At 29.2% G+C, this 15021-nt stretch overlaps 1 protein-coding gene across 1 annotated transcript; it reads right to left on the bottom strand.

The window, feature by feature from the left end:
• Positions 7934–9758, bottom strand: LOC109344440 (3-ketoacyl-CoA synthase 12-like). Its single transcript, XM_019583243.1, has one exon. It carries the CDS (start codon positions 9689–9691, stop codon positions 8282–8284), a length of 1410 nt encoding a protein of 469 aa, XP_019438788.1. The 5' UTR covers positions 9692–9758; the 3' UTR covers positions 7934–8281.

Raw genomic sequence — 15021 nt, 5'->3', positions numbered from 1 at the left:
GAGATAAGTTATTTTTTCCGACCATTCAAATTATAATATGCGTACTGTTTTTTTTTAGTTTTTAAAAACATCTTTGTAAGTAATAATTAAATAATATACATATACCATAATTTTAGTGATTGAATGAGATAACTTATTTTTCTAATGCGATAATATGTTCTTATGCGTGAATGGTGTTTCTAGAAGGAATATTAATAGTTTGGCTTGGTTGCTATGATTTGTTGACTTTCAGATTAGAAGTTGTTATAACTCCACAATTGTGTGGGGCCCATTTCATTCCCTTCTCAATAAAGGAATCATCCCCTTATCTTATGTGTGTCCCTTAAGTGTTCTCAATGTGTTTTATTAGTATAATATTAGTGCACAACAATATAGTATAAAAATTTATATATGATCACTATATTATTTATTATTATTTAGATTATATTTTTTAAAAGTTAATAATAATTAATTATAAATGGTAGATAATATAGTGACATGTATAATATTCATATAATGTTATTACATACTTTTTTGTCTTGTTTTATTAAGGTGGGTATATATAGGAAGAGCTACACATAATTGGGCTGATGAGCTCGTTTGTATAGATTGTGGTTTCATTGGTGTTGGATATAATGATGATGCTTGGGTCAAGTGAAGGGTCATATTATGTGGTGTAATAAAACTAAACTAACTAAGGGGAGGGATGAGACCAATAGGGTCTTAGATTATAATATTAAAAATGTAATGGTCTTGTATGTTTTGGTACTACTAAGCGTATTTTCTCACTCTTATGGGTAAGGAAATAATTTTTTTTGGAGTGTGTGACTGTCCATCTCAATAAATGTCGCACCCAAAAAATGGTCTTATATGTTTGATATGTTGCAAATATGTGTTTATGATTTTATTTTTAGTTATCATAATATGAGATAATATTTATATTACATGACCGTTAAATGTTATTAAATAATGATAATTGGATATTTGTGAGTATTTATGATAAATTGATAAAAAAAAGTTAGATGCCTATATGTAATATATAATATATCAGTTTGTTTATTAGATTAATTTTAACACAACCTTATGTGAGGCCTAAGATATTATTATATGAGGTATAATAGTTAGTTTTTGTTATAATGTGTTGTGAATCGTTTGTTGCAAGGCTGTAAATTTTGAAAATGTCCAATTTATAATCGCTATGCTCTTGATTTTGATTTTTATGTTGGTATAAAAAATATTAAGATTTGAAATTGAGGTTTAAGTGTATTTGAGAAAATTATAAGTTAGTTGTTAGATGTATAGAAAACCTTATTGGAGATTAAAAATAAATATTTAAGTGAGAGAAGGAAATTAAACTCAATTAATTTATGAGATTAGAAATGTTAGTGACTAACGCGTGAGGAGTAAAAACCAAAATGGCCTTTTAATTAGTAAGTTGATGGTTAAAGAAAGAACGAATTTGAGTTTGAGTGTAATAGAAATAAAAGCATCTAAAAGACTTCGTTTGATAAAAATAAACATTCTTAAGTCCCTTTAATGATTAAGGATGAAAAGCTGGAGTTGTTGAGATTTTATGGCTATTCACGAACTTCGAAAGTGTAATGAGATTAGGGTTTTTTCCATTGATCACAAGTTAGTGGTTTGAGTTAGTCTAAAGGACATGGTTTGGTAAAAGAGTATAGGGGTTGAGACGACTAACTTATGTGATATGTCTAGAAATATTAAATTTGTTGAGAGCCTATAATTGTTTACACGCTTAAAAGTATAGTAAAATTGGGGCTTGGCATGTTTGTATTGAATTACTAAGTTAATCTCTTGAGCTATTCCATAGGACATCGAATGTAGAGCGCATTGAGATTGAGACAACTAACATGCGATAATTTTGGAATTACAAGATTTGGAGTTTTGCCTATTAATATTGGATCACAAAACAAGACATGCTAAAAGTTCACACTAAGATTACTAGCTTAGGTGATATGTGAGAAAAGAGAAAGTAGGAAACCTTGTTAAAGTCTTAGTGGATTAATGTTGGTCCATGTACATGCATAATTGCATTTTTATATTTGATGAAAATATAAATATACGGTGATGAAAATATCAATACGGATTTAGATATAGACACTTCAAGAAGCCTTCAGAGTTTCTTAGTGGGACAATCTACTGATGATCCAAGTTCATAACTCATAAGATAAGGATAATCCTACGTGAAAACTAAGTAGTATTTGATATCCCATTACACATTTCATGATCAATATAGAAGATTCTCTAAATGATTTCGATTACCACATAAGTACCTAATATAGAGATACCATAAAATAAAGGAAACTATTGCTCGTCGTTGTGAGAGAATTATGTATTCATGGTTGCTTTATCCTAAGCCTTGGCCTTCATGCATATATATGGAGATTATGGATGAATTGCAAAAGCATTACATGAAAAATAATTAATTAGGAATATGAGAGGTTTTTCAAATTTTGAGAGATCAAACTAGTAAGATCGATAAACATAAGGACATAAAATGAGTATTTATTCTTAAATTAAGTGCTCTCATTATTTTTCTTATAAGATTGTTTTTTATATAACTAAGTGTATCCCCTAACCCTATGAGGATGGAATAATCCACTTAGGATGTGTGTCTGTCCATTCTAATAAATATTGCTACCAGGAATCGAATATTTGACATTTTAGTTTATTAGGGATTAGAGTCGATCCTAACATTTTATAAACTTTGTACGAGGAAAAATAGTGCCGTTATTTATCATATGAAAATAAAAACAAGTATGCATGGAACTATAATCGAAATGATAATTCAAACCAAATCATTAGGGGGAAATGAATATTCATTATTTATAAAAAAATATTTAAAATAATTCATAATGACGTTTTAAAAAAATATAATGGAAATTATGAGGATATGTGATATATTTTTGTTTCTTCCTCGTTTATTACTGTTACTTGTTTAGGACTTAAGTCTAACATAATTTTTTAGTGACATTTTTAATGTATCTTGAATGATCTTATATTTGATACACCTAGGGTGCCCCTCAATTTAATTCTACATAATTATGATCATATAATATAATTATCATCAATAAATAATTGAACAAACTCATACTTAGTGTAATAAGTAACAAATGCAAGAGTATAGATGTTGTGAAGAAGTTAGAGTTTTTGTAAAATAATAAATATTATGAAAATGAAAACTATCGGTGTAAATAAAAAAATTGGGCTTCTATTAATCTTGGGTCATGTACACTCGCTACCCATACATAAGAGGCAGTCGTATTAGGAATCCAATAAAACTTTACATCATTTGATTAATACTTTGTTGACATACTAATTTTTTTTTGCTATAAAAGATAATGACGTAATGTATAAGGTAGTCAAGTTTATTGATAGCTTATCTCATCAAAAAGAGGTTAATTAGTTATGTCAGAGGCTCTTTTACAACTTATAAGTTATATTTTTCGATAAACAAAATATATTAACCGGACATAAAATTAAATGGCGTCAACCCGAATACAAGAAAGACAACTAACCAAAACAACAATAAAACAAGAACTTAAAAAATACAAGAAGGAGAGTGGAAACACTATTGAGCAAAAGAAATTAACTTTAGTCTACCAAAAGAAAGGAAACCAAATCCAAAACCTAAAATAAATTAAATCCATTATGAGTGTAACTAATCTCATTTCCCATAAAGACTCTTTCCTCATTCATTAAATCCATTATAAGTATTGGTTTATCTCATTTTGCACTATCATTTACCTCATTAATTAACTAATCTGTCCATAAATAGTTGTATTTCATCATGCAGCTTATTAGCTCATATTATTCTCTCTCTTTTTTGCTACATATTAACTCATATTATTCTATTTCTAGCTCATGTTTTCATTTTCTTTTATAAATTCTAAAATAATTTATATGTTTTCAGCTGGCTTAGAAGCTGTCACAATCAAAACTACATAGGAAGGATCCTAGAAAGCCACCCAAAAGTATATTTTTTTAAAAAGAAGAAAATCTAATTAATTAGACGGCACTGAATTAGGTTCTCACATTTTGTAGGACCGATGTATTTAATTTTTATATAATTTTGACTAAAATAAAATTTTGGATTTAAAATAAATTATGATGATAAAATAAAAAACATGTACATATTGTATATCAAATAAATTTTAAATTAAATATGTCTCATACAAATCATGACAATGTATGATATCCTTTTTTTAGGTTTAATTATTATTAGTTATTGGAGACTTTACTTCAATAAATTTTCATAAAACCATATTCTTAATGAACATTAAATAGTCTCATATTTTTTTAACCACAGGTAAGACTCTTATTTCAATTATATATCAAGTGGATTATAATATAAAACAATAATCATTACAACCCACAAAGTATTGACCAAGTTTATTTATAGAGTAATAATAATTGATAACAAAATAAATTTTAAAAATAAAAAATCAGTAAAACACTTATCATATAGAAATAAAATTAATTATATATGTAAAAAAATTATTTAGATCCTATTAATTATGGTGGCATATAGTGTTACCATGGGGTTTGCTCTTTCCCATATATCAAAACATTCCGAGAAGCATCTTCACTATTGGGAATTTGACAACAATTTAGATATGAATGTTTCTCCCTAGCTTTATTTTTTATTGATGTACCAAAAAAACCATTTTGGAGAAATAAATAATGCAAAATTAATGAGGTTTTTTCCTCCTTCTTTCGATGTATGTTTATAATTCAAAAATAAATAATTTCTAATTTGAAAATGTCGTTTTTCTTTAATTTTTGGTGAAAATCCTTAACACATATACACAAGCACATATTAGAAAAAGTAATAATATATCATCCTATCCTTTTTAATTAATTTGTTGGCAAAATATTTATTAGAAAAAAAGCTCAATTTCACATAATAGAACGAGAGAGGGAAGTAATTGATATCACAATTTTTATGAGACTGTCTACTACCTATAAATAATCACATTTATGTATTTTGGCGGCAACATTTATTATTACGCTTTTATTGGGTGGCTTCTGTAAATGCATAATTCATTTCAACCACAACTAATGTCACACACACCATTCTCTTTATTATGTTTTCAAACTTCACTCAACACTTTCCACTTCCCTATCCCCACTGCCTTTATAAACCACACTTTACTATTACTTTCATTTCTATTCTACTTTCCTTTTAAGGTTGTAGACCCAAATTAAAAACAATGTAATCAATATGTTTGTGAGTATCAATAATGCGTTGGTCTAATAGTGTAAGGATTTACTGGATTCATAAGGTCGAGAGTTTGATTTTTGGGAGGGACACTTGTTGGGAGGAACAAGCACGAACCCCGAAAAAAATTAGTTTCTTACCCAAAATACGTGAAAAGATACTCTTGATAATACCCAAAAATATGTTTTTGAGCTCAAATGTATCATCTATTATTTATTATTTATGTTTCATAGCACAATGACCACTTCTCACACCCCTATGCTAACATAGGATTGGTCACGCCGTTTGAACAACATACATCTATCACAAGCCACATGTTACCTGCATACTACTCACCTTTTGGCAGAGGATAAAAATATGCCTATAGTACAACAATACAACCTAGCACAAGTTATAAGTCATCTATCCATAGAGTACGAATCTAACAGTGTCACTTAACATGGAAAAATCAACTTCTGCATGTCTGGAGTAGGCCCGAAAAAACCATTTGGTTTACTAGGCTAATGATGACATCTACAAAGTAATATTTTATTCATCTCTCCACTATAAATAGGGGACTACCCCAAAAAGAAATTTACTTACTCTCTATCTCTTGCTATTATTTTCTATATTCTCATATCCCTCTCATATATTGACTTGAGCGTTAGAAAACCTTTTCAGGTTCATCTCCAAGCGTTCTAAGGCGATTCTCGGGCTACACCAAAAGATCATTCATCAACCATCGTACATCCAGACCCCACATTCTCCAAACTAAAGAACAACTTGTATTTAAGTGTCAGTGATAATTAAATATGAATTTTGGATGATGTATTGATAGTGTAAAGTTCGTTGGTGAATACATTTTTCTCTATTTTTATTAGATTAAACTTATATAATGTCTTATTGTTATAACATTTATCTCTCTTTAATAATTCTAAATTAATTTAAAGTATAATCATCATAATATAATATATCATTTAATATTTAAACTTATTCTCTTATTCCTAAAAAAGGGACAAATATTATGGCATACAAAAAATATTTAAATCCTTTATCACTTTGTATTTGGGGGGATTTTTTATTATTAATTGAGGGAATTTAAAATTATTCTCACGGTTTAATCATTAACAAATTCAATTGACACATCACAGACAAAGTCATTTTCATGTAGAGTATTTATAGAGAGTAATATCTATATAATATTAGAATAGAGATTTATACACAATCAATATATTATTTATATTTTATTTATATAAATTATATTTAAAAGTAATTATTAAATATAAATAGTAAATAATACAATAATGTGTAAACATGCATACATTTTTTTCTCCGACCTATATCACAATGTTTTTATTTGGATCCAGTTGATGTTAACCTCAATCATAAGCTCTATGGCTCTTTTAGTGTCAGAAGACATGATCTTGTATTCATGTTATTGATGTTAATGTTTTTATTTTCTATCTTCAAGATCATGCTCATTGTTATTGCCCATATGCATTTGTCTATGACAAATAATGTTGGATATATACACGATGTTCAATTAAACGGGTCATATGCATTTTTATTTACTTTTTAAGCATTTATTTATGTATTGAAGTGTATAAGATATCTGAGATATCTAACATGAATAAACTTTTACATGATATAGACTCGGACACTTTCTCACAAGTTGAGTATTATTGTTTACACTTTTGCACTCAATTTGCATTATCAAGTTGAGCAGAGAAACATAGCAAATTTGATTAATTTGTGCTTAAAATATGAAATATATTGTTCCTTACCAGAGTTTTATCCCACAATTTATTACTGGGTAATGTCGAAAAGTATTTCTCTATTAATATAGAGGAAAATTATTGATTTTGTCTTTATATTTAAAAATAAAAATGTTATCACATTATATTTAAAAGGTAAAACTATGACATTATTAAAAAAATTCCTTTGTTTTTTATACTTCCTTCTCCAGTAATGGAGAGGATCTTGACGCATGCCAAATACTCTCTAACAATCCCTTAAGTACTTCAAATTATTTTTTATTTCACTATTAAGAAATATCAAAGATAAAAGTAGTCTAATTATAATAGAATTTTAACACATGAATTTATTCATTGTGAATATTTATTATAAGAACTAGTTGGTTTCTTATTTATAGGTTAGATGAATACATTTAGTTATCATCAAACATATCTATTTATTGATCAACAAATACATCTACTCATTTATAAACCAATACAAAACTATTCACACTTCTCTCATATAAAAATCTATTACCAACTTGATTATACTAATTCAGCCTTAGATGAATTCAGACTTTTTGTATTGTTCAAATTCAGCATATATATCCTAAGCATTCATTACTAAAAAAATAACACTCAATCAAGAAAATAACATGCCCTCTAAAAAGGGCATGTAAAGACTCAAGCTTTTGTTCTGTAAAAGCTGAAACAATGAAAGTTCAATGTATAATTGATCTAAAGGAAATTGACATAATGGATAATGATCATTATTTAACAAAAAAGGAAAATGGAGAATAAATGAAGAACCAACCAAATATCACTATAGATCATTGTAACAACCTATTTGAACAAATGCACACTTTATTGAGTAATGAACCTTTGAGGGATTGAACAATAATAAGTATAGTTTACATAAAAATGTAGTAATCAATATGCATAGTAACATTTATGCTTTTAAGGAGATCTAGAATAAAAGTGTCCTTTCTTAATCTTTTCCCCTCTTTTCTTAAGGTAGGTTTAATTAAGTTTCTAATCAAAGTTATATCTTTTGTTTTATTCAATCTCTATTAAAAACATTGGTTCAAGTCCTTGAAATCTCAAAACATTTACTATTAATCCATTTGGTCAATTAACCATTGATAAGTCAATATCATCATTAATCATATCATCAATTAGTCAGATATGTGACCAATACTGATATCGACTTGTCATCAATTAACTAATGGAAAACACTAAAACCAGTTATCCTCAAATTTTAAGGAATCGAACCAATTTTTTTTATATAGTAACTAAAACAAAACAAAAACCCTAAAATCTTGAATAAGCAAATTGCAAATAACCTTTTCTACTTGAGAAAATCTAGAAATTGGAAAGTGCTTGGATCTTGAACATTGTTGATCCAACCAAACTTCTCCATGAAAGGGTTGGCCAATGACTTTGGTGGGTAGTCATCAATGCAATCATCCCACACATTTCTATCCCCCACATCCTTCATTACCTGCCATAAACAACTATTGCATTTAAAGCCAGCACCAAAGCTTATCATCAATACTCTATCACCTTTCTTAAGCTTCTTTTTAGCCTCCATATACCCTAGAACATACCAAAGACTACTTGCTGAAGTGTTACCAAAACGGTGTAGTGTCATTCTTGCTGGCTCAAGATCATATTCACATAGATCTAAACTCATTCCAATCCCATCAATCACTGCTTTTCCTCCTGTGTGGAGACAAAAATGTTCAACTCCACTCTTGAAGTTCAATGGAGACTTAGAACTAGTAGTTATCAAAGACTTGTTGGAGTTTGTTTTCATATTCAACTTTTTTATTATGGACATAATCATGTACCTTAATAACTCCCTAGTTGGTAAAACTTTAGGTGATAATATTCTTAAGTTATCAACAAAAGCTCTTGTAGCTGCTTTTGGAAGATTTTTACCTAGGTAAAACCCAACCCTACCTAGGTCATCTTCTTTTTGGTTGCAACAATTATATGCATCATCTCTAGCCCCATGATGGGTCCTAACCAAGCACTTCAATTTCAATATAGCTTTGTGCTTTAAGGACCTTTTGTTTGTGAGAAGAATGGCACACCCACCAGCCCTAAATAAACAATTTGCAAGGATCATAGATCTATCATTTCCTGAATACCAATTTGGACTAAGAGATTCAGAAGTTACTAAAAGAGCAATCTTGTTCTTTTGTGACTTGAAAATGTTCTTAATAATGTCTAAAGAGATAAGGCTAGCACTACAACCCATACCACTTAGGTTGAAAGTCTTAATATCATGCCTCATTTTGTAATGGTTAATGATTCTAGAAGCAAAAGAAGGATATGAAGCAAGCATAGAAACATTTACCACAAGGATATCAATTTGTGAAGGAGAAATGCCTTGTTTTGAAAGGAGTTTGGCAATGCTGTCATGAAAAAACTCTTCCATCTCATTGATGCCATCATTCAATGTTGGATTTGTTTCTCTTCCTTCAATGACATTTCTTGGGGCATAAGTTTTCTCACCAACTCCTGAACTTACTATAGCTTTGAGAAGGAACTTGTACTCATCCAAACCCAAGTTCTTGTTCCTTCCTATGATCTTCCCACAACAATCTGTTCCAAGCTTTCTATCATCACTTGGTTTGTAGCATTGGTACCCTAATATGTAGCACTCTTGGTTCCTTCTTTGATCAAACAACTTCCATATTAGCAAGCACAAGTACAACATTGTGCAAACATAAAATGTAGTGAGGAACTCCATTAGAGAAAGAGAGAGAGTGATGGAGTTGAAAAGAGAGACTTTGGTGGATTTATAATGTAACCAAAGACAAGTAAATATGGGAAGCAAACTCTCATAAAAAGACAAAAATATTATAATTTTGTCAACTTTTTCTTATAATATTATATTTTTATCTTTTATATATACATCCATATACCAAAAAGGGTGAGCTTGGTGTCGAAAAACGGTTAGTTTATCATAATAATAAGGTTGTTGATTAATGACTATAAGATTACGATTTCAAATCCTGGAAATAGTCTTTTATTATAGGTGTGAGGCTGCATACATCTATATTTCACAGGCCCCACTAATAAAAGTCTCGTGCATTATATCGGTTTTATAAATATATATAGATGGATATAAAAATATGAAGAAATACAAAGCCACAACAAAATTAAAGTTGTCTATTACATGTTTTACTTTTACATAAAATGTGAGGATGTGACCCTAAGAAGTAATAATGTATTTAGCATTATTTGTCATGTACTATCAATATTACAGCTAGCACTAACTTCCAACAAACTTTCTTTGTCTTTGAAGCTTTGGTGTGAACTTTATTACAAGATAGAAAGGAAGAATTAGTCACACCTTGGGCATGTGCAAAGAAAAAGTTCACTGTTTTCTTCTCTACACCACACTATGACAACAACATTTTTTCTTCATATGGTTAAGATATATATTATATTTATAGCTATCCAACCAGCTAGTGTAGGCTGTAATAAAGAAAATATAACAGGTCATAGTTGGTAGTAGCTTCCTCAATATAGTTATTCACATTTAAGAGACAAGAAATGTGGTAGATAGGGGTATACCTTAATCTTGTACAAATTCATTGGTCATGTACAAAATAAAAGTTTAAACAGAAAATGTATTTTATATAAGGCTATCTTTTATTGATGAACAAGGTAAATTATTTATAAGCATAAAATAAAATAAAAAAGTGATGCAGAACACACACAAAACTGTTATTTGATCGGCATAATGGACATCACATAAATAATCCTAAATGAATTATATAATATTCATGACAATTATTTATCAGCAAAAGAGAAAAATTGTTAATAAAAGTATCAATGGTAATAGAATATTAGAAATGACACAAAGAGAGGAAAAGAAAATGAAAGAAAGAAAGAAGATTAGTTAGGAAGTATCTTTAAGACAATCCAACCGATTTACGAGTAATCAACAAAAATTATAGGTTTTTTATGTGATTTTCTATTGATCTAAAGCCACGCCTTCACCTTTGTAGACTCAACAATATCCTTGATAGAAGTCTGTTAGGAGTCGAAAAAGTGTTGTTTCTGATAATCCAAATGGACCATATGGTTGCCAGCCAGATAGTGCTCTAATATTTCTGACAATTTGTGTTGATTGGTAAGCCCATATGCATGAAAAGTGGTTAGACAAGTTGTGAGGAAGGACAACCTTGAACCCGAGCCAATTGTAAACTAATTCTCACACCGAATAAGTGAACCTCCAAGAAGAAAACAAATGATATGATGATTCTTGATAATCTAAGCATCACAAAGTTTGCATAGGGGACCACCACCATGAAAAAAGGTGATCCCTCTCCTTATTAAGACGTCCATTGTTGACACTTATTGCCAATATTTTAATCGGTTCTGATCGATATAATTATTGTAACATATCAATATGATATCGATTTACTAGTTTTCTGATTAATTGGCCTATAGGTACGATTTTCATATCTATCATAAATAATTTGATTACAAGTTCATGTAAAATTACTTTAGTGGAACCAAACTTTGCATTTTACTATGGAAACCCTACCACACTCCCCCGGTATAAATGATTACCAAGTTTATGGACCCAATTGCAAGTCTTTAGTAGAATAACAAAAAACAGAATGATAGTGTTTTAATATTTTGGGATGTAATCATATTTAATTTCCCCTTAAAATGGGTATATATTTAAAACGCGTTAACTAATTAAGTCACCTACAAAACTTGGAAAGATAATGTTTATAAAACTAAAGTAGCAAGCTATGAAAACTAGAAAGAATAATGAACACAAATGCTTTCGGTGCCAAATTAATGAGGAGAGGGCAAAGAAGAATGGGAGAAAAATCTCTTTGTCTCCCTCTAAGTTTAATGAATAATCTAGCTTCATATTTACATCATTCCACGTATAAGATATGCTTTATTTGGTGTTTGAAATTGAATGTTAGGGTTCTATATCATAATCCTTTTGTAAATTGGGTCTAATTGGTGGAGTTTATATTAGAGGAGTACTTGAGCTAGCTTGTAGTATTTAATATTATGTACTAATATAGGATAATTGAGAATAAGGGTGAGTAAGATCAAACCATTTCGGCTCATTCAATTTAATCCGATTATGGTTGGACTCAAATATGGTCGGGTTTTATTGGACTTAAGGTTGCATTCGAGTTCAAAAATTATATTTAGTCAATATTTAAGATTGGGTAAAGAACACACATGACCCAATTGTACTCGTCATATGATCACTCATTTGTCATGTTTGTTTGTGTCATTCAATTATATATATATATATTAATAATGACATCTCTTTAACATAAAGTATCATTGGTTCTCATTTTTTTTTCATCTTATATACATAAATGTGAATGATTAACAAAATATCTTCATCATATTACATATTTATATAATAATAAGTAATATTAAAAAGACTTTATTTAAAAATGAGTATGTATTATATTTAATTATATTTAGGGTCAGGCTCAAAAGCTAGATTGGTCGACATTTGGCACGAGCTAGTTTTCGAATATAAGATTGAGTTTGAGTTCAAAAAAAATTTGACAAATATTTAGGATTGGATAAGAGACAAATCTTATTACTCAACTCAACTTATGTAAACTACTACTTCATAAGTAAAGATGGTAGAAAAGTTGATCTTGGTTGAATATATAACTATTTATGACAATTTGAGCAATTCTCCTCTCTAAAAGCTTCTTGGGTGGAATTATGGAGATATTATTAGTTAATCAAGTATTACCATGCAACCTGCTCTCCTCATTAATAAGAACCTTACACACAAAAAATAACTCTTTTATTTTACATTCCTTATTTTTTTAATTACATTATCTTACTATCGTTCATATCATTATTGATGGGAGCCACGAATCATAGAGTTGTCTTGCACAAATATTAAGGGTGCATACTGATTTTTTTTGTAATAGAAATTGTATTTCTTCGTAGTTTTGGGTAATTAATTAATTTCTTTCGTAGTGTATGACTGTCTTTTTCTACAAGTATCGTTCCTACAAATTAATTCATTGATCTTAGGCATCTGGTGGGGCTTGAAACCACTAAATCAACATCTTATTGGTGGTGTATAAACATGTTGATAATATACTTTCAAAGTTGCTAGAATTACAACTTAATTACAGCTATTTATAATCATTTTAAGAGAGTATGACTCAAATAAGAATAGTTCCATAAAAGTTATGAAAACAATAAATCTAAATCTTAGAATCATAGATTGTTAATATTAAAAGTTAGTTAATTGGTTGCTTAAAAATCATGTGGAATTTTAGTGCTTTGTTATAGGACTAGTAAACTTCTTTTATTAAAGTCATATTATGTATGAGTACAGCAATAGAGTAATTTCATTAGAGACGATCAATGTCTTCAATTGTAACGCGTTATTTACTTATTAGACGCGGAGAGAGAAGTAGAAAAATATAGGTGAATTGAATCAAATGAATGTCATGATAAAGCGTCATTATATAGTCAACTTGGCACATGAATATAAGGATCAACTTTGGTTCCATATATATCATTGTATTGGAGGTAACCATATTCGAGCCGGAAATATTCATAGGTATGTGGAACTAACTCTTTCCGTGGGTATTTTTTTTCAACCACAAGACTCAAACCCAAGACTTTATTTAAAGGAATCAAGCATGTATCACTTAAACCAATATTCAATCCCAAAATATTTGTTGTAAAATATTATTTAACTCTGTTCTAGTATACCCTTTAAAAAAATGTGTTCTAAAATTTTATAACTTAATAGTATAATAATGTCTAAATCATATATTATTAAATTTCATGTCAACGTAGTCTAGACCCTACCGTTAGTTGAGACATGATGAAGCCATAATATTAATGAGACAATGAAGATGTAATGTTTTATTATTTTGGGATGTGATCATATTTAATTTCCCCTTAAAATGTGCATATAGTCAAAACACATTAACTAATTGAGTCACCTACATAACCCCAAAAGATAATCATCAAAAATCTAAAGCAACAAGCTTTGAAAACTACAAAGAAGGCACTCAAGGCAACATAACAAGAAAATATGATGTATTTTCTTACGAATCTTCTTACAACATAAGAAAAGTAACGTGTTTTATAAAATAGTATTTTATTTATTAACGATTGGTTTATATTATATATATCGTTTTCTTGTGATATAGGAGGATTTCGTAGAATAATATATCATTATTCTAATACAAATGTTTTAAACACCAAATTAATGAGAAGGAGGCAAAGAAGAATGGGAGCAAAATCTCTTTGTTTCCCTCTAAGTTTACATGTCATTGTCCATCATGAATGAGAAATGCGCAATTTGGCTTCATTTTTACTTCAATATGCTTCATTTGGGGTTTAAAATTGAAGGTTGGTGTTAGTCACTTTTTAAGATTCTTGTCATTTTATAATATATGAAATTTAGAAATTGAAGGTTGGTCCTTATTCTATTGAGATAGTGAAGGACTTTAACTTGTTGTCTTGGTTTTTCTAGGCTTGAAGAGGAACCCTCAACCTCTTCTTTAATCATTTAGATTGTCTCTTAGAGAGGGATATTTTTGTGCCATCGCTTAAATGTGTTTTATCCCTGGTTTCCCAATATAGGTAAAAATTCTAAACCACATATTACATTTATGATGGTTCTTGAACCAATCTCCTATTTTGTTGTGATCTAGTCTATGTTCTTTTGAGAGACAAGTTGATTTGGAAGTTATCCGATTTCCGTTGTATCTAATCTAATAAAATGTTAGTCTAGTAGTGTAAGGTTCTACTACATCTACAGAATGATCAAAAATTTAAGAGTTCAATTCCTATGAGAGACACTTGATGGGAGGGACAGTCATCCACCCAAACAATGATTAATTACCTTTGGTAGTACCAATTCTTAATTGCTAGATTGTGATTTTAATTTGATAATTGGGTCTAATAATTTCTTACTAACTACATCGTGGATGTTCTCAACTCAAATAAGATTATCCTCTCCTCATATGAGGATACTTGTATCATCAAGATATTGGTCTAGTGGTTTATATAACACCTCGAAAATTACTGCAAAAA

Source organism: Lupinus angustifolius, chromosome LG03, assembly GCF_001865875.1.
Source record: "Lupinus angustifolius cultivar Tanjil chromosome LG03, LupAngTanjil_v1.0, whole genome shotgun sequence".
NCBI classification, from domain to species: Eukaryota; Viridiplantae; Streptophyta; class Magnoliopsida; order Fabales; family Fabaceae; genus Lupinus; species Lupinus angustifolius.
Note: the sequence above shows the minus strand (reverse complement) of the source record. Positions and strands in the feature narration are given on the sequence as shown.